The sequence below is a fragment of the Chaetodon auriga genome, chromosome 8 (genome assembly GCF_051107435.1).
Source record: "Chaetodon auriga isolate fChaAug3 chromosome 8, fChaAug3.hap1, whole genome shotgun sequence".
Taxonomy (NCBI): Eukaryota; Metazoa; Chordata; class Actinopteri; order Chaetodontiformes; family Chaetodontidae; genus Chaetodon; species Chaetodon auriga.
In genome coordinates this window covers 8826668-8844928 of record NC_135081.1, presented here as the reverse complement: position 1 = coordinate 8844928, position 18261 = coordinate 8826668, and the positions used below count along the sequence as shown (strand labels likewise).

The 18261-nt window shown below is 42.3% G+C and overlaps 1 protein-coding gene across 1 annotated transcript; it reads right to left on the bottom strand.

Annotated features, from left to right (window-relative positions):
- Nucleotides 1–1247: 1247 nt before the first annotated feature.
- Nucleotides 1248–17432, bottom strand: sall3a (spalt-like transcription factor 3a). Its single transcript, XM_076737568.1, has 4 exons — nt 16016–17432; nt 4219–7368; nt 3441–3772; nt 1248–2904 (listed from the first exon to the last, which is right to left on the bottom strand). Exons 1-4 carry the CDS (start codon nt 16095–16097, stop codon nt 2473–2475), a joined length of 3996 nt encoding a protein of 1331 aa, XP_076593683.1. The 5' UTR covers nt 16098–17432; the 3' UTR covers nt 1248–2472.
- Between the last annotated feature and the right edge of the window lie 829 nt (nt 17433–18261).

Sequence of the window (18261 nt, the reverse complement as noted above, 5' to 3'; positions counted from 1 at the left end):
TCTTAATCTACTATTCTATTACACAACAGCTGCACAGGTTTAAGGTATTACGGTTTTCTTGCAGCATGGATTTTACACAAGTTTAGCTGAACATTAATTCCTGCCGTGTAGTTATTCATTTTCTATCATATTGAAAATTAAAATGATGATCAATATCATGATTCTCTACACACCCAATGTACAAAATGTAAGGGAGGGAATTTAAGTTTTTGTCAGTGTTATAGATTCAAAAAAAAAAAAAAAAAATCCATGAAGGACAACAGTTTTCACCTGGAATAAGCTCTTCAGTGTATTTCAGGAAAGCAATACATTTTCATAATGAAGTACTTTTGTACACACTATTAGCAATCTTGCAGTAATTAGTATCTGACTAATTAATATTTTATTATGGTTCTGATGTGTTTCATTACATGCACAGATCAGTGGATGTCCAGGATGTAAAGGATCGCCAACAGCTGCAAATGCAATTGTGTGATTTTTTTTTTTCAATAATGTATAGACTGATATGTATCTATACAGGAGAACACACACACACACACACACACACACACACACACATACACACAGAAAGAGAGAAAGAGAGAGAGTGAGTAATAATTCAATGTAAATACGAGTTATTCAACTACTTTTTCACACATTAAAGCTCAACCCAAAGCAACAACATTAAAAAAAAAAAAAAAAAGATTTAACAAAGGCAAAGGATTTTTGGACGGTATTTTTTCCCAAGCCACCATAAAATATTTGGGAACTGTGGTTAAAAAAGAAATGTGTCGCAAAAGAGAAGCATATTTCTTTTCTAAGCAGGCAATCATTTCCGAGGACCCATGAAGTAAAACTAGCTGATTTTGAAATGTATCTATTAATTTCTTGCTAATTAATTGCATTGTATTAATATTTTATTGTGCTGTTTGCATTATGATTTTTAAATATTTGTATTTAATGTTACTTTTCAAAATCAGTTTGATGCTTTGGTGCTCAGTTAGGCCCACAGGACGAAACAAGATATCCTGCCTTTATCTTTTTTTTTTTTTTCTTCTGACTGAATCTTTTCAGCTCCACCATATTGAATAATTCTCTAAATAAGGATTCAGAGAAATTTAAATAACAATCATAATGATAATAAACAGAACTTGTCATTGATTTGATTGTATGTATCTCAAATTCCAATTTTAATTTATGGAAATAAAAGGGTGACAGAGAAAGGGTAGACGTGATGCAGATAAGGAAACAATCCAAACACACACCTGTTCTCTTTTTTTTTATTTAAGAAGGTTTTGATTGAATGATGAGTTTGCACTCTGACAAGTAGCACAGATGCAATAACAGAGAACCGACTCTGCAAATTGTAGGAGTGGTACGCTGAAAACAATGAAAACAGCATGTGATAGATAGCTCAGTCAAAAGGTTAACGGTAACTCACAGACAAAACGTCTCGTTTTTAAAAAGTGCATTCACAAACATGACAAATACTCTCAACTCATGATGTCTATTTTTATGTGATACAAAATATGCATACCTGTTTTAGATTTGTCTGTATTTCTATACATAGATATTTCTTCAAAAGGATCACTTCTTTTCTCTTTTTACAAAGGTTAAAAGCAGGGTTGTGGTCATAGCAGCTTCGGATATCTCTAGCCTCTTTACCGTGTAACGAGATACACATAGTTTCAACAGATATCCAAATAAAACCTACCATTTTTTCCGTTGTTCAACTCAAACGACATATTGTCTTTATTGAAAGAGATATTCATCAGTGAAGCCTGCAGTTTAGAAAAAAAATGGATCAATAAAATGCTTGGGCCATTAAATATATTTTTGTATACCCGCTTTTTTGTCAATATCATAAATACTAAAGACACAGGACAATATTATAAGACAATGCTGGGAGACTAAATGTAAAGATTAAAATAGTTCAAACATTATTTTTTTCAAGTTTTCTAGTTCATGAGAAAAAAAAATCAGGCGAGCACAGAAACACTATACTTCAGTCTTTTCTTCAGTCTGTCTATGGCCCTTTTATATTTAAAAGAGCAATCATAAACAGGGTTGCCAGACAAAGGCCAGACTGTCTTTTAACAAATCTCTCTTCTCTCTGTTTTAGTCCAGTCCAGACAAGATGTTTGCCCATCATAAATGAGGCAGGATCCTGGTTTTCAAAGGAATTCATAAAAGCAGTCAAACATACTGATAAAAACCAATAAGTACCATGCAAATCTTGCAAGACGACATATTCTCAAACAAGAGACAAAGTATTCTTCGTATAGGCGAAATATCAAGTGAGGAGGGGATGAGTGAAAGGCAAAGACCTCTAATCAATACTAAATACTATATTTCCAAAACCAAACAAAAAATATTTAATCTGTACATAATATAGTACGCATGAGTTCAGACTGGATCAGCAGTTTCTTTCCATGTTGTTAGACTCTTAGTCTTTGCCAAATGCCTACCTTGGAATAATACAGAAAAGTCTTTTTAATTGATCCCAATCTCTTTGTTCTCCTCCATAAATCTGGAGAAGGGGCGGCTGGCCCCGACATCCAGACCAGCCTTCTCCATACCCGTCATGGGAGGGCTGCTGCCAGTGTGAACACGGTCCATTCCTCCCGGCATGGCTCCCAAAGAAGTGATTCCTGCACCGCCGAGGCTGACAGGCAGCTGGGTGATGCCTCCATTCTGGATCACAGAGATCTCATTGTTCTTCATGGCAAGCCCGTTGGTGATGGCGGCTGCGTACTGGTTCCAGAAGCCCGGGTCGACGTTCATGGCCCGAGCCGCCAGATCCTTCTGGAACATCTCACTGAACTTCATGGCATCCCCGCCCAGCAGGGCCATGGGATTCTCCACAGACAGTCGCCGACCCCTTCGGGCTGGAGCGTTGTTCCACATGTGTGTTCCCATGTGAACCTAAAATTAGCAAGACAATGAAAAGAAACATCATGAGTGTGCTGTTATAACTTATAAATACTACGTCCAAGGCAAATACTACATACAAAACAAACATTTAATGGATGGAAATGTAAGGGAAAAGTGGATGTAAAAACAACCACTTTGTGATACACTAAAATTTTATATTAGAGTTCATGTTGAGACTGTTGGAAATAAAATGAACAGATATCACAAAACCATTGAGGTAGAAGCCATACATTTCAGCTTACTCTGTGTTTTTTAAATCATACAATGGGATATCTTAGTAGAAACCTTTTTTTTTTTTCATTTAAGTCCATTTAGTTCTGAATATATGTCTACTTTTTACATATGAAATGGACTGACTTAAAATGCATAAATCTGAAAAGTGATGGGACGATGGGGAAACACACAGTTCTCCAAAGGTCTTTGACTGGAATTTATCCCAGAGTGTTTCACATAACATGAATCTCTGGAACCATAATAACCTAATTTTCGTAAAATTTTAATTAATGCTATATTAAAGTGACTCATACCTTCAGATTGCCCTTTGTGGTGAAAGCCCTTCCACAAATAGAGCAGGCAAAAGGTTTTTCCCCAGTGTGTGTGCGCTCATGGATTTGCAGAGCGCTGGCAGAGGAAAAATTCTTCCCACATGAGTGGCAGTTGTGCTGCTTAGGAGTGCGTCGTGGAGGCGGGGGAGCCAACATGGGATTAATGCTGGGACTCATGGTGGTCTGGGGTGCTGCAGCGGGAACCTGGATGCCCACAGGCAGGTGAGAGTTGTCGCTCAGAGACTTCCCATGTCCGTTCATTTCCATTTTGATCATGTTTGATGCAGTGCTAGCCAAATTAGGAGTGCTCAGCCCTGAGAAAGAAGAGGTGAAATTAAAATTATAATGATGATATTAAAACTACTGGGTAATTTTGCAAACTACGAGGCCCATATGACTGCAAAGAGGCTGCTTGAATTTGTCAGACTTGAAAACATACAAATTATCCTTCCCTGTTCAAGCCCCACTGCATTAATTAACAAGACAGTTAACATTAACAGTTAACAAGACTTTTATTCGTTTATTTACTAATTAGTAAAATTAGTGAATACTTCCAACTGTATATGCTCCTTCTCTGGCTATCTACATATCATATCTTATCATGTCATATTTTTAATCATATATATCAATATACAACATACTGAGTCATACACAGAGCAGATATCATTGTGAGTACATTGTTTTTTGTAATAACTAAATCTGTATAGATATTTAATTCACTTTAGGGAAAGCAGTTTTTGTTGATTTTGCGTATACACACCTCGATCTCTATTTATAAATAGCATGTTGAAGTGGCTCTCCTCCTTGATAAAGTGCCTGCCAGGTTGAGTGGCAGTCAGGTCAAGGGCCCCAGTGCCTTCCGTTGCCGAAAGCGGAGAGGGGGTCTCTGATTTTTCCGACTTCACTGTCGCCAAGCCAGCTGTATTGTTCTCCTGGCCATCCTCTGCTGTCATTGCACTGCTGTTGTTATTATTGTTGAGTGTAGCTGGGGACTTGGATAGCTGGCTCTCAGAATGGCTGTGAGCTGGGGACAAATGCTGCATAGAGCCAGAAGACTCAGACAAAGCAGGGCTCCCCAAACTTTGACCTTCAGCATCTCCTACTACAGACAGGGAATCAGTGGCAAAGCAGTCGGTCTCTCCTCCAAAGCTGCTGCCATTCTGCGCAAGCTTTTGACCAAATGAACGGGTCATGTTGGCAGTGGAGTCAATCATCTTCATCTGGTTCTCCATTGCAGCAATGCTGGAGATGATGGAAGTTGGTGGGGAGCTCCCGGGTGAATATGGTTTAGATGGGTCATCGTCTACCTCTTTTAAATCAACTTCATCTTCCATAGCCTGCTCCATTTCATCCAGAAGGTCATCATCATAATTACTCATCGCATCTAAACTCTTCTCGTCATAGGAGAGGTCAGTGTCCATCTCCTGCAGGCTTTCAGGGACTGGGGTGTTGGGGATCTGCCCACCCATGTGCATACGGATATGCTGTTGCAAGACAACAGCATTGGTGAACTTCTTCTGACATATAGGGCAGGAGTGCTGGACCCTAAGTGGGGGTTTGGATCTATGGACACCAAAGTGTGTTTTCAGGTTTCCCTTAGTGGTGAATGCTCGACCACATATCTTACATTTGAAAGGCCTCTCGCCAGTGTGGATGCGGTAGTGCATCTTGAGAGCACTCTGGCAGCTCAGAACACGATGACAGATGACACACTGGTTTGGGTCAGTCATCTTCTTGTCAATATTCTCAACAAGCTGCTGCAACTTTGATGTCTCTGAGGTTTGCATAGAGTCTAGGAGGCCTCCAAAAGGAAACTTGGCCTTAAACTGGTCTGAGAGCATGGGAAGGACAGGATGGGAAACAGGGTTAGAAACAGAGTTGGGGCTAGTGATGGGTTCAGTGACCTGGCCACTACTGGACGATGTGGTAGAAGTAACAGTAGAGGAAAGGACCACTTGAGTTACTGTGGTTGTGGTGGTGGTGTTCTCTCCTGGCCTAGTAGAGCAGCTTGGGGGCAGCAGAACACCTTCAGGTTTCAAGAGGGGAGGTGCATCACTCCCTAGGATGGGTTTTGGGGAGGGTGAAGTAGTGGTCATGCCAGAGTCAGTGATGATATTAGGGGACAAAGATGCACACTCGCTTGATGGTGGAGATGGTCTCTGAGGGGACCTGTTGAGTGGAGTGAGGCTTGGAGACTCACCAAACCCTCCCATCATACTGGGCAGCGTGGGAGGCAGCTGGAGCCCAACTGAGGTGGGAACTGTGGGGAGGACAGGTTTGCTGTCAAGCCATGTGGTTACAGGTTTTTCTGGGGGCAAAGACATTCCATATGGGATGCCTGAGCTTGTGGGTACATTGTCCAGGTACTCTGGCACAGGGTACGGGTTCATCTGAATATGTGGGTATTTCTCTTTGTGCCTCTGGAAGTGTACTTTCAGATTTCCCTTGGTGGAGAAACGGTTGCCACATATGTTGCATTTATAGGGTCTCTCTCCAGTGTGGGAACGCAGGTGGATCTGTAGGGCGCTGTCACTGCCAAACACCTTGGCACAGAACCGACACTTATGTTTGAAGAAGGGGTCCTCGGAGCTGGGCTTAGTGTCAAACACAGACACATTTGGGGGCTTCCCCTTGCGGTGCTTCATCAGAGCCGAGAGGGGATCAAGGGCATTGGCTGTGGCTGCTATGCTGGCCAGTGGGTTGGGGAAGATAACGCTGCTGGACGAGCTGTGAGGTATCAGTGGTAGACTGGAGGCAGAGCTCAGGAGGCTGCTGTGGCTGAGTGAGGGAGGGGTGGTGGAGTTCCTGGGAAGAGCTGAGCTGCTGCTGATGCCACCGCCTCCTGTTACACTACTACTAGTGCTAATGTTTGTGACTGAGGATGAGCAGGAGGGAAGTAGAGAGGACAATCCAGTAACACTGGGTGGGGGAAAGGCCGAGTTATTTGAGGATGTGTTGGGGATTGAGGCATTAGACTGCTGACTGCCACTCTGTGGTGTTTGAGAGAGAGGCCCTTCTATTGCTGAGGTCAGGGGTGAAGGGCCTTGACCATTGAGAGTAGCTGGCAACCTAACAGGCAGCTGATGGACAGGGGGAGTGATGAAGCTGTGTAGTTGAAGCTGACTTGCGACAGGGGGGACACAGGAGGATACAGGCCCCTGGTTTCCAGCAGCATTGCTGTGATGGTGGTTGAGAGCAGGCTGTGAGGCAGACTGTCTGTTCATCAGAGCCACCTGACTGCGTATTTGTTCTATCAGCTGCAACTGATGTATCTGCTGCTGCTGGAGGGCCATCAGCTGGTCCAGGATCATGGGAATAGCCATGGTGGAAACCCCACTGCCCGCTGCTGCCCTTACGCTCTGTGAAAACTGGGCAACTGCAACCCGGGTGCCATGCAATGTCTCCAAGGTAACATTGGTGTTTGGCATGGCGTAATTTGTGACAGTGGAGGGGACGACATCATTGAGCTGAGGTAGAGAGCTGTCTGGCTCAGGGGATGTCACATCTCTCTCTTCAGGATCCATATTTTTGTCAGGAGAGAGCTCTAGCTCCATCTGCTCGTCCTCCTTTTCTAGGACATTGACCCCGTTTAAGGTTGCTGTCTCTGGGATGTCATCCCCCTCACCAGCAGGACTATGGTTGCCCTCCCTGGGGTCCTCGCTGTCAGCTTGCTCACTCGGGCAGCTGGGGACAGGGGAGGGCTCTGTAGGGTACTCTTGGGAGGGGTTAGGTGTGTCCTCATTGTCATTCACTATGAGCACCAGGGGGTTTTTGGTGCAGTTCTTTAAATGTTCACAGAAGTCTGACCACTTGAAGAATTCAGCGCAACACTTCTCACATACATGCGTCTCCTCACTGCCACTGCGGCTCTCATTCCCGCTGTCGGCATCATCCAGCACATCACCTCGGGCTAAAGGGGGGGGGGGGGGGGTAAGGGTCAGGGGAGTGAAGAGGAAAAGGAAAGGAGGGAGGTGGGAGCAAAAAGAAGAGAAGAATTAATGAATAAATAGTCACTAAAGAATCCACACATATTTTGCTGTGCAGTGCTGCAAAGATTTAACCTTTGATTTTTTCCTCTCTTTTAACATAACCAAAATCAATATTCTTTTTTTCACTCTGAACAAATTGCCCTAGTTCACCAATTCTCAAGACCCAGGTTTGTGCATTCACACCCTCTCCATAGAGCCAGCTAATAATTTTCTTTGTGCAATCCATCAAATTATGAGGGCCTATCAATTGTGGATACTGCCGCTTAATGAAATTCCATAGAACCTATTGATTTCCAATATTTCATACAATTCACAGCTGCCTCATCAGTTGGGTACAAATCAGGACTTTGATGGCCCCATTAGGATTCCCCTCTGCTATCCAGCCTAGCCATTTCCACCTGAATTTCAAATGCCTGGGCCTTTTCAGTTAGCATTGCACAGGCAATACTTTAGCCCTGAATCTAAGCAAAGGACTGGAATATATTCTTTTGATATGAGGTCAGGAAAATTGCGTTGCCAACAGTAAGGGCACAGATCTGTTGAATCTCAAGGCCTTACACATTACTATATACATCACTGCACTATTCACTGTTAAACTGGAGCATTTAAAATATGTGCAAGCAAAATATACATATCTTTAATTCAAAATTGTGCCCACTTGTTTTTTGAAATACAAAACATTCCCTGTCAGTTGAGAAATTCCCAGTGTTACTTTCTCTCTCTCCCTGTCTCTCTCTCCCATGGTCTCTGAAATAAGACTCAACAAATTACATGCTAGTGCCATGGCAGCAAAGACTCTGATTAGTTACACATGTTTAATCACAGTTGTAGGAAGCCACTTCCTCTTCCACATGCAACCATCAAGAGTCAAACAAGCCAGCGTGAGCTCTGAACATGGACCTAATTCACACCTGATCAAAACCATGTAAAAATGGCCTCCCTTGTATGTTTATTTTTTGTGTTCAAGCAGTTACACTGTGTGTGTGTGTGTGTGTGTGTGTGCGTGTGCGTGTGTGTTCATGTCCGTATACATATTTATCTTTCATTACGAGTAGGAAGTGTGCTCAATCACCGCCACAGCATCCTGCACGTACTTTATTTCAGTTTACACTAAAAGACCCAGCATATACCTGGTAATATAATTATTTATATACAAATGAAACAATTTTATATACACTTTACACTATAAAAAATGTTAGTGCAATTTAACAGGCATTATTGCAAATGGAAGTGATTCATTACATGAAAAGATGGTCACTTTAAAAAAGCTGCTATAAAACAAGGTTAGGTTGGTTCTGAGGTGAGTTAATAATTTGTTAAAAAGGGGCTTATAGCTAGTGAAAGAGCAAAAAAAATGGGTTTAGAATTATTTGCACGGTGCATATGGGACTATATATCTTAACACACACACACAAACCGTCCTGAATAAAATAAGTAACTGATTACATTGATGCACATTTAATAATAGGCCTTCAACTCGCCCAATCGACTGAACAAGCCTGAGCTATGAATGTACGCGATAAAAGACATTATCTCTAAAAATGCTGCACATTACAGACTGCGCCTTCACTCAACATTAAAGGTCTTACTATGCTTTGTAAGTGAGTAATCATGAGATTCATACGCTCATTTCAAAGGTTAAAATGGAGTAAGCCATGGTGACGCAGGCATGAAGCATTCATGCCAATTACAGTGACTCATTAGTAAAGAAATTCATCACTTCTCCTGTAATTTCTGTCCAAGGGGGGCATGAGCTATCAAGGTCTGGTGTCTGTAACTTAATTAATGATCAGCAGAAAGGCTTTGGACAGACTCCGTGTTCTCATCCTCACTGGGGGCAGGGCTGACGAAACAAGATATTGTTTTACTTAATCACGTACATTGCCAGGTTAAATTAGGGAAAAAAAAAAAAAAAAAAAAAAGGTAAAATCCTCCACATTTTCATTTTGTTTGTGCATTATTTCCACTTTGCAATATCAATGTCACCTCCCTTTCCCTTTCCACCAAACTCCAGACAAAATCCATTAAAACACAACAACAACAACAACAACAACAACAAAATCATTTTCTTAAATTCTCTTATATACCATCATTAAAAGGCCCGAATCCTAAACAAAAATCGAGAGGTGGAAAGGAGCAAGTGAGTGGAAACGTCAGCGACACGTGACAGCAGGCTGAAAATCTCCTTAGGCAAGCAACGGACAGCAGAACTCATTTCCATAATTGGGGGTTGAAAGGTCAACGCAAATGAGTAGGCATTGTGTTGAGCTGATTAGTTATTAGAATGGTATTACTGTCAATCTCTTTTATTCATTCATACAATTACAAGTGGGGGGCATTGTATGCCTCTGACCTCACACACACACACACACACACACACACACACACACACTCTGACACGTTTTTTCACACACATGAAGACAAAGAATACACACAGATTGCGGGCGTATGTATAAACACCTTAAACACACACACGCATGCTTCTTGCTGTCAGTGAATGATATCTATGTGGAGTGTGTGTAAGTGTGGTAGGGCAGGCCTTCATTGTCAAATTTGTCCTATGAAGAGCTGCATTTTTTCTCACCGAAAAGTTGAGACGTTATTTTTCCTACTTCAAAATACATTTTGTGAATTTAATTTTGAAATTGCTTTTCTCTGAAAATGTCCACACGATCAGAGGAATATTGTGAAGATTTTTTTTTGTTCAGTTTCACACCATTAATAACATAACTGACTCATGCCACTTTAAAAAAGATTTCAGAAAGCGTTCAGGTGGGATATTGCTGTGGTTTCTGACAATCTGAACATTGCTGAAATTACTCAATTTTACAATACAGGTCACACTGGTGTTCTGCTTAATTAATTTCATGTTTTTGTTGGAAATATTACGACACTGTATGCACTCGTGATCTCAGAATAATTGAGATAATCACCCTGAAACAGTAAGGTGCCACTGTGCTGTGCAGCTGTGTGAAGGCAACATTTTGTGGTTGTTCTGTGTTTGCAAGACAGTGAAAGTGTGTGTGTGTGTGTGTGTGTGTGTGTGTGTGTGTAAGGGGGGTATTGATTTTCCTATAGCATGAGAAAGGAAAGGATGAAAAAAAATCCAATCCGTTTCTCATTCCTTTAAGAGTCTTCATTTACTCAGATGCAAATATTAAGCTGAACGCAGTCAATAGGGGGATTGTAGACACTGAATCTGTGTGTCCGCTATCTTGCTCAGCAATCTTTGGCATGCTAACTGAAACCGCTAATCTGACATATTATATCAGATGAGGTATTCATGCTTTCCACCGATCCTGTGAAAGCCACAGAGATGAGCACTGAGCGAAGCAATGAGCAATTACTAATTCTCCCATTCTTAACAATTTCCAGATCCACTTAATGAATACACACAGAGACAATGACACTGGTAACATTTGACTGGTATCTCATGTAAAAGTCATCATTTCAAACACTGCATCCTGCGTTTAAACTATCCTCAGCTTACACCCACACACTTTGTCAAGCTGTGATTTTTTTCATTTCATTTCCATTATTCTGCAGAGAAAGTCTGCACTTGCAGGCTTACCAGAACTGCCCCCCCCCCCCCCCCCACACACACACACACTTAAAACGCATTCTTCTCAAGCATCTGAGGATAGCTTAGGACCCTTAAAGAGAGACACATCACTGTAGGTCCTGCCCAAGTTGGGAAGGGAGGGCAGAGAAAAAAAAAAAAAAGAGGCCTGCTGGGTTCAACAATGTTGGAATTCTTGCGCCACTTAACATTTTTCCATTGTGTTCTTTGATTACACATCCACCGCTCTATTCTCTCAAATTATCCAAGGCGTGAATTTTGGAGTTATTTTCTATCTAAACTAATTTGACAGACAACTGTTTTGACTCATGTATCGTGTGCATGTTGCTGCATTTTAATTTGGGAATTTGTCTGCCAGCACAGGACCGTTGAGGACACAGTAGAAGAAAAATCGCGTTTTACTTTGATCGTGCACTTTCGTGAAGTGTTAATTCGCGTTTTAAAAATGCTGTGTTGTCACATTGTTTCAGCGCTGATTTATTTCCGCTAATTCTGTCTCTCATTATGTGCATATATTTTTTAAACCAACAGAAACGACAAACAAAATGATCTTTTTCCGCTATTGCTCAGTTCCTGGACAGTAATGTCTTGTCCATAAGCACATAAAGGTCTCCTCGGATGATCCCATGCGTCCTCAGACCTGCAGAGGCTCGAGCGTCCTCAGCACAGCTGTGTGTGTGTGTGTGTGTGTGCGTGTGTCATCGGCCTGGTCAGCCCTACTGCAGAGTGGTACAGTCATATCTGCACTAACAGAGAGGCCTTTGTCATTGCCTGCAGATGTGGAGCAGCCAAAACATTAACGATTTGTTTGTGTAAGCATTTGCAATACAGTATTCAATGACGGCACTCTGTCCAGATGACTGTGTCGCCCGTCAGGACGGCTCTCTGTCTCTGGGTGCGGATTTACGAAACCGTTCGAGATGAGGACGTGGCTTTAGGATCTAATGGTCGCTCATCCTCAGCAGGCCAAAAAACATATTTAATAGATTCTGTCTTTTTACACGGAGCTCTTTACTTCAGCTCCTTTTAAATTTAGAGGGCGAGATGACTAATTTCCAAATAAGAGAACTGGTTCAACCAAAATGCAAAGCACCATGAATAACAAACAGAAACACCACAGCTGTCAAAATCTCCATCCATGACTCTACTTTGTGAATAAATCAGTGCAAAAATCACCAAAACAAGCCAAAGCCATTTACAAAAAGAAAGAAAAAAAAAAAAGATCAGAAAATGATGTACCTTTTCAGTCGATGGCGTGTTAGCTTTCTCTCAAATCCCCCCAAATCTGCTGTTTAGTCAAATGTTAAATAGTCCTACTCTCTCCTGACTAGTCCTTCCTCTCAATCAGGATCTTACTTGTTCGTGTGTGTTTTCAGTGCTGAGTAGTAATTAAGACACTGCCATATTTGAGTGCCTTCTTGAAGACATCTTTGGCACAACTATGTGGGTGGTCCAGAGGCCTGCACCCAATGGTGAGAGGGGATTAAAACAAAAGCCAAACAAAGCCCCACTGCAGGGGAACCATGTTGTCACTGTCAGCAGGGATTTCCTCACTATATTATATTTTTTGCACCTCATAACTATGTACATTCCTGCCTCAAACATTAGGTTACAGAGGAGAGAAAAAAGTTGGTGCGTGCTTTTGAGCCTTCAATAAAGATTTTGACCTTGAATAAATGTGAGTATGTGTGTGAATAAAGGATCAAAAATGAAAACTGAAACCACACTTGCAGTCGTCCACCTGTTCACTGAAAGCACGACCAGCATGCCTTTCCTGAGATGACCCCTCAGATGTAGAAACCATTATTTTTACAACCAATAACATTTGATAAAATTTCCTTTTCTTGGTTGAAATCGATCCTCTACATCCCCGTGCATAGCTGGGAAAATTTACCATTGGAAGTTCCTCTAAATAGGAGAAAGCACAAGTGTGTTCATATGCAATATGTGCGCCACCGCCTCCCACATGCACACCTTCAGAGGCACTGGATGCAGAGGAAGCGGTGGCAAGATGAAAAGCCCGTCGCTGTTCACACTTTCGAGGACACGAGTAAGCTGTGCTGCCAAGGTCAACGGCACACATGCTCTAATTGTACAAGGAGCTTGACATCAAGCAGGAGGACCTGGCTGGCCGGGGCTGGACAAAGGTTAAGTCAGCAAGCTTTATAAAAGCACTCCTAAGCAGACTCCCCCCACCTCGCCTCTCCTCTCCCCATCCTAACACACACACACACACACACACACGCGCCCGCGCACACACACACACACAACCCCCCATGCCCCCAGGGGGCAAGTGTCCGGAAGGCCTGAAGGGGAGATGAAATGCCAGACAAGCTTGTTGGCACTTGATTTTAGTTTTTCATCTTTCCAGGGATGCAGCACATTAAAGAGGTCCTCACTGAGCGGCAGTGGACAACAGTGAGAGAAATTCACACCAAAACAAGGTCAGATCAAACTGAAGACTTGGAAAAACATGAACACACAAGGTGAGGTTTACAGTCAAGCTGCTTAATGTGTTGGTTAATTCCTTGTTTGATGGCTATTTTCTTGAAATGCGCTGCGGACAGAGTGTGTGTCCTTGAGCACAATTTGAATGCTTGACTTTCTGTTTGCCACCAGCCCAACATACATGGATTTAAAGTCTAAATCAAGCAGCAGCTGACAATTGGAACTTTTGAATTCCTTCGACATTACATGCAATGATTTGTCAAGGCCAGCGATCAATAGTGTCGTCACGAGCTGCACCACGGCAATAGGCAGCAGAGAATCCGATCATGCTGCACTGACAGTCTGACATTTGTAGCTCGTGTGTAAGGTAGCTTTGGATGAGACATGGTATTATTAGGTTTATCTAAGTGTGTATGGGCTCACTGTGCTCTGCCAAAGGCTTGGGACTGTTTCACTGCAACGTCTGTCCTGAAAACAAGCGAGCCAGTATAGTGCTCCAACGAGGACAGGCAAGAACATTCCACGGCCACTTCCAGTCTTAAGCACAATGGTGTAGATGCTGTGTGTGTGTTTTTATTTTAACGCTTCACATCCATGCAGGACGGTGTGTGTTAAAATGGAGAGCAGAAGCCAGGACATCATTTTTTCTACTTCCACACGCATTTCCTCGGTTGGTGGCTCCGTCTTTTAGACTGCTTTCTGTCTCATAAATTGCAAAAATAATCTTTAAATGAAATTCTACCTGCATGTAAATTTTACGTCAGGAAAAGGACGGTTTCTTGTCATGGTCCTACAGGACAGCAACCTGATGGACATTTCGTATCTGACCAAAATCTGGGAAAGGTGACCTCGACATTAAATCAGAAACAATGTTTATGTTCAAATGTGAATCGCCCTGAAATTAGAAAAATACACACCGTAAACCGGACAAAAGAGCCAAGAGTCATCAGCCTGATTCCCCCCCTCGCACCAGCATTTCCCCATGCAAAGAGAGCTGCTCCCCAGAGATTACATCACGCATTTCTATTGTAAAGAAGCCCTGCAAAGAGTGTGTGTGCATGTGACTGGGTGTGTGTGTGTTGGCTAACATGAGCCTACAGTGAGGCATAAATAAAAGCAGTGATTTGTTAGGAGCAGCCAGGTTTATGGATACCCAAAAAGAAATTCACCTTTTACAGTGAACATGATGAAATGTGATGAATTATATACTAAAAACTGCATTGTTATTGGTAAAGGGTGTATATATAAGTTATATACAAATTACTAAATTAGTTGATTTTAATCCTAATAGATAAAATATGATTTCTTCCTATATGCACTGTCTTTATAAAATACAGCCATTAAAAATACGACAAAAAGATTGTAAATTTAAAAACAATCACGCAGATTTTTGCACGATAAAGCAAGATGAATAATATTCCTACAGTTGTCATGTTGTGAATGTAATTCCTCCAGCATTACGCCTCGCTTAAAATGTGACTTTAGCACTACAATGGTGGTTTTATTGCGCAAAAGCCTGAGTCTACAGAATAAAACCTCAATGAACCTTTTTTTTTTTTTTTTTCCTTCACAGCGAGGACGAGCTCTGTCAACCGATCTTGTCGACATTGTGAGCACAAGCGAACAAATCAAGTGTGCTAAATTTATGTGAGGGGGGTAAACAAAAACATTTCCATAACAAAACAAGGCTTCGACCTGCAACAGAGTCCGCATTTTGCTCCTCGCAGAACTAGAAAGGCGCTCAGGGACAAAAGGCACTAATGCAGAATAAACAGTAAAAACAAAATTTAACGTTTTCTCTTTTTTTTTCTAGTCAGAAATATACGTTAGTTACATGAATTACTTTTAAATCCGCGGATTAAAGAATTTTACACCTCTGTGAAAGAATGTGAAATAATTTTCAACTTCTCATATTGTGTGTGTATGCACGTTTGCGCGTGCATTTTAGTGTGCGCGCATGCACATACAAAGTCAACTGTATAAGATTTCAAAGAGGTATTTAAGAAAACAGCTCCGATATTTGATATACAGGAAGGTATTCCAATAAATATTTCCAAACGGGTCTTTCAAAAAGGCCTCCAGCACGTCATATAAATGCTGCAAGTGTGAACTGTTGCAAATGAATAGCTGCATTAGTTATATTCATCTTAAAATTCAGCCAACAGCCGAAACAGTGCATGCAGCCTGAGCGAGATGCAGGTCAAACTGATGTTTTGAAATAAAACACAACTTCTGCAACGACAACCGTGCACTTCCCTGTCAACTTAGGAACGACTTTTGACCTAATAACTCTATCATAATGGATTTATTACAATTTATCGTATCTATATAGAAAAAAAATAATCTCATCGGAAACCCAACAATAATCCAAATAAATCCAAACGTCTTCTCAGTAAAGGTCAAACTTAAAGAAAGGAGTTAAAAAAGCTCCTAAAGCAGAGTGAGGCGCAGACACAGTGCAGAGCAGAGCTGTGAGGAGGAAGTTGTCTGTTTGAAATGAAGACCTGGAGAAGAGACCTCAGCTGATCGCGTCCACTCACCGTGCTCGGAAACCACCCCGGCTAGTGCGGGATCCTCGTCCGACTTGAGGTGCTGCGGCTTGGCTTGCTTGCGTCGGGACATGCTGCTGGCGTCAGTGCTGGCGATGCTTCTGATTTTGCGCTCCGAGATGTCTCTGCGTTTTGCAGATACATCAGCGAAGAGCGAATGAATCAACACACAGAAAAAAGTTCGCAAATAGTCTGGTAGCGGAGAGGGGAGACAGAAAAAAAAAATCTGAAATTAGCCGGTGCTGCTGCCGTCGCTGCTGTTGCTGTGCGTTGGATTGCGCATGTCGGTATAATAATTATGATAGTGAATAATGCCTCGCGATTAATGGCACCGTGTGAAGGTGGGGAGGATTGGCTGGAGTCCAGCGGACGCGCATTGGATATGGTAATGAGGGACGGACTAAGCAATTAGCCGCTTCACTCTCAGACTTTATCCGTCTCTTTTCTCTTTACTATCCAGCCTCCCCAAACAACACAACACAGCACACCAAATCTGTTGTTATGCCCAGCTCACGGGGGGGTCTTCAACAGGGAAACGTCAGGCTCTTTTTGTCCCCTCCTTGCACGAAGCGCACTGACTCACAAGTGCTGAGGATTCACCGCCGCGTTTCTTCTCGAAGTATCTCTCATCTTCATCAGTCTGACCTTCATGATCCCACTTTTAGCTCAGAACTTCAGAACGCGTCTTTCTCATAAAGTCTTATCTCGAGAGCTTGGCTCAGTTCTCGCACTTTCTCTCTCTCGGTAACTTTTTGTGTGAGTGTGTGTGCCGAGGGTGAACACGCACCTCCTTCTGAATTGGACTCAAATGAAGCGATGTTTACAGTCTGAGATGTTTCGGAGCTTTAAAGTTTTCTCATGGTGGACATCTTCCCGGTAAAGTAGCTGGCGTTTGACTTGCTACACGGACATCGATAACCGGAAAGTGGACGGGACGAGCAAAGTTCTTGACAATAGCGATAAATTGTTACCAGGTTTTTTTTCTAATGGCGCAGCTCCGCTCTCCAAACTTTGACGCGCGTCTTCCGAGAAAGCGGCACCACGATTAGCAACAGTCCTCCTCTCAACTACAACACCAATGTCAATGTGATCAAAAACCTCATTTGTCCCGCATAAAGACAAGTCGCTTCAGTGTTTCTGATGGCGATGAAGTTCCCCCTGTTCTCCTCCTCTCGCCGTGTTTTAGCTCCCGGTTGCGCCCTCGATTCGGTGCGCTCTCCAAAAGTGGCTTTTTCTGGATATTTGATGGCCAAAACACTCAAACGCCGCTTGTTTTCCGAATAAAAGCATCAGTCAGTGCCTTTCCTTCAGTCGGCTTGCGGGCTCATATCGAAGCCAACTTTGAAGTTATCTTCTGGCAGCCCACTAGCACTGTCGGTCTCTCGGCGTTGGGCATGGCTCCGTATGTGGGGGACTGCGCTGTGTGTGAGAGTTAACCCCCAAGCAGAGGTTCAGCCCATTGCTTTCAGCCACCACTAGGATGTACCACCACGTTACTGTTCAATGGATCGTCCTCAGACTCCAGTGTGAACACCCAGATTTGACCTGCCATCATATAATATCTCACAGCTCTTTCTCCCGCCGCCAGTAACAGCTAGCCTGTCATATTAATCTAGAAGATTATTTATTTATTATTTATTTTTATTTTTTTTATGAGAGCGGCGATTTTGTGGTTCCAAGGTAGGCTCTCCATCAAAACCTCCTACCTTTATGTTAACTTTATTTCTAGTTTATGGACATTTTACGCACGGTGACAACCACTGGACATATAGTTTGTCATCTGCTGACAGTAATCACACCCAGGTGATTTACTGTAAAAATAAAAAAAATAAAGATTATTTTGTAGCGCCCTGTAAGACTATATGATCTATTTCAAATGCCATGTAAAGATAATTCTCACTGCTGTTTTTCCTCTGTCTTCTAACACATGCTTAAAATGAAAAGAGGCGAAAAGAGAAACGACACTGCGCAGTGATGCCAGCTCCTTGTGTTACCGAATAAACACATTAACCCTTTTTTTCCGCACATTTCCATTTGCATTAAAATCTCTGGATGCATGGGGTCACATTAATGAGGAAAGGATTGAAAGGATTAAGATGTGCGAGGCCGGCTGGCATGTAAATAAGAGGGGAAAAGGCGCGTCATTTTTATTGATAAACAGGATTTAAGAACAACTTAAAGCTGTTATTTTTCATATTAACTGCATAAGATAGGTGTCTTTAACACAAATAATCGCG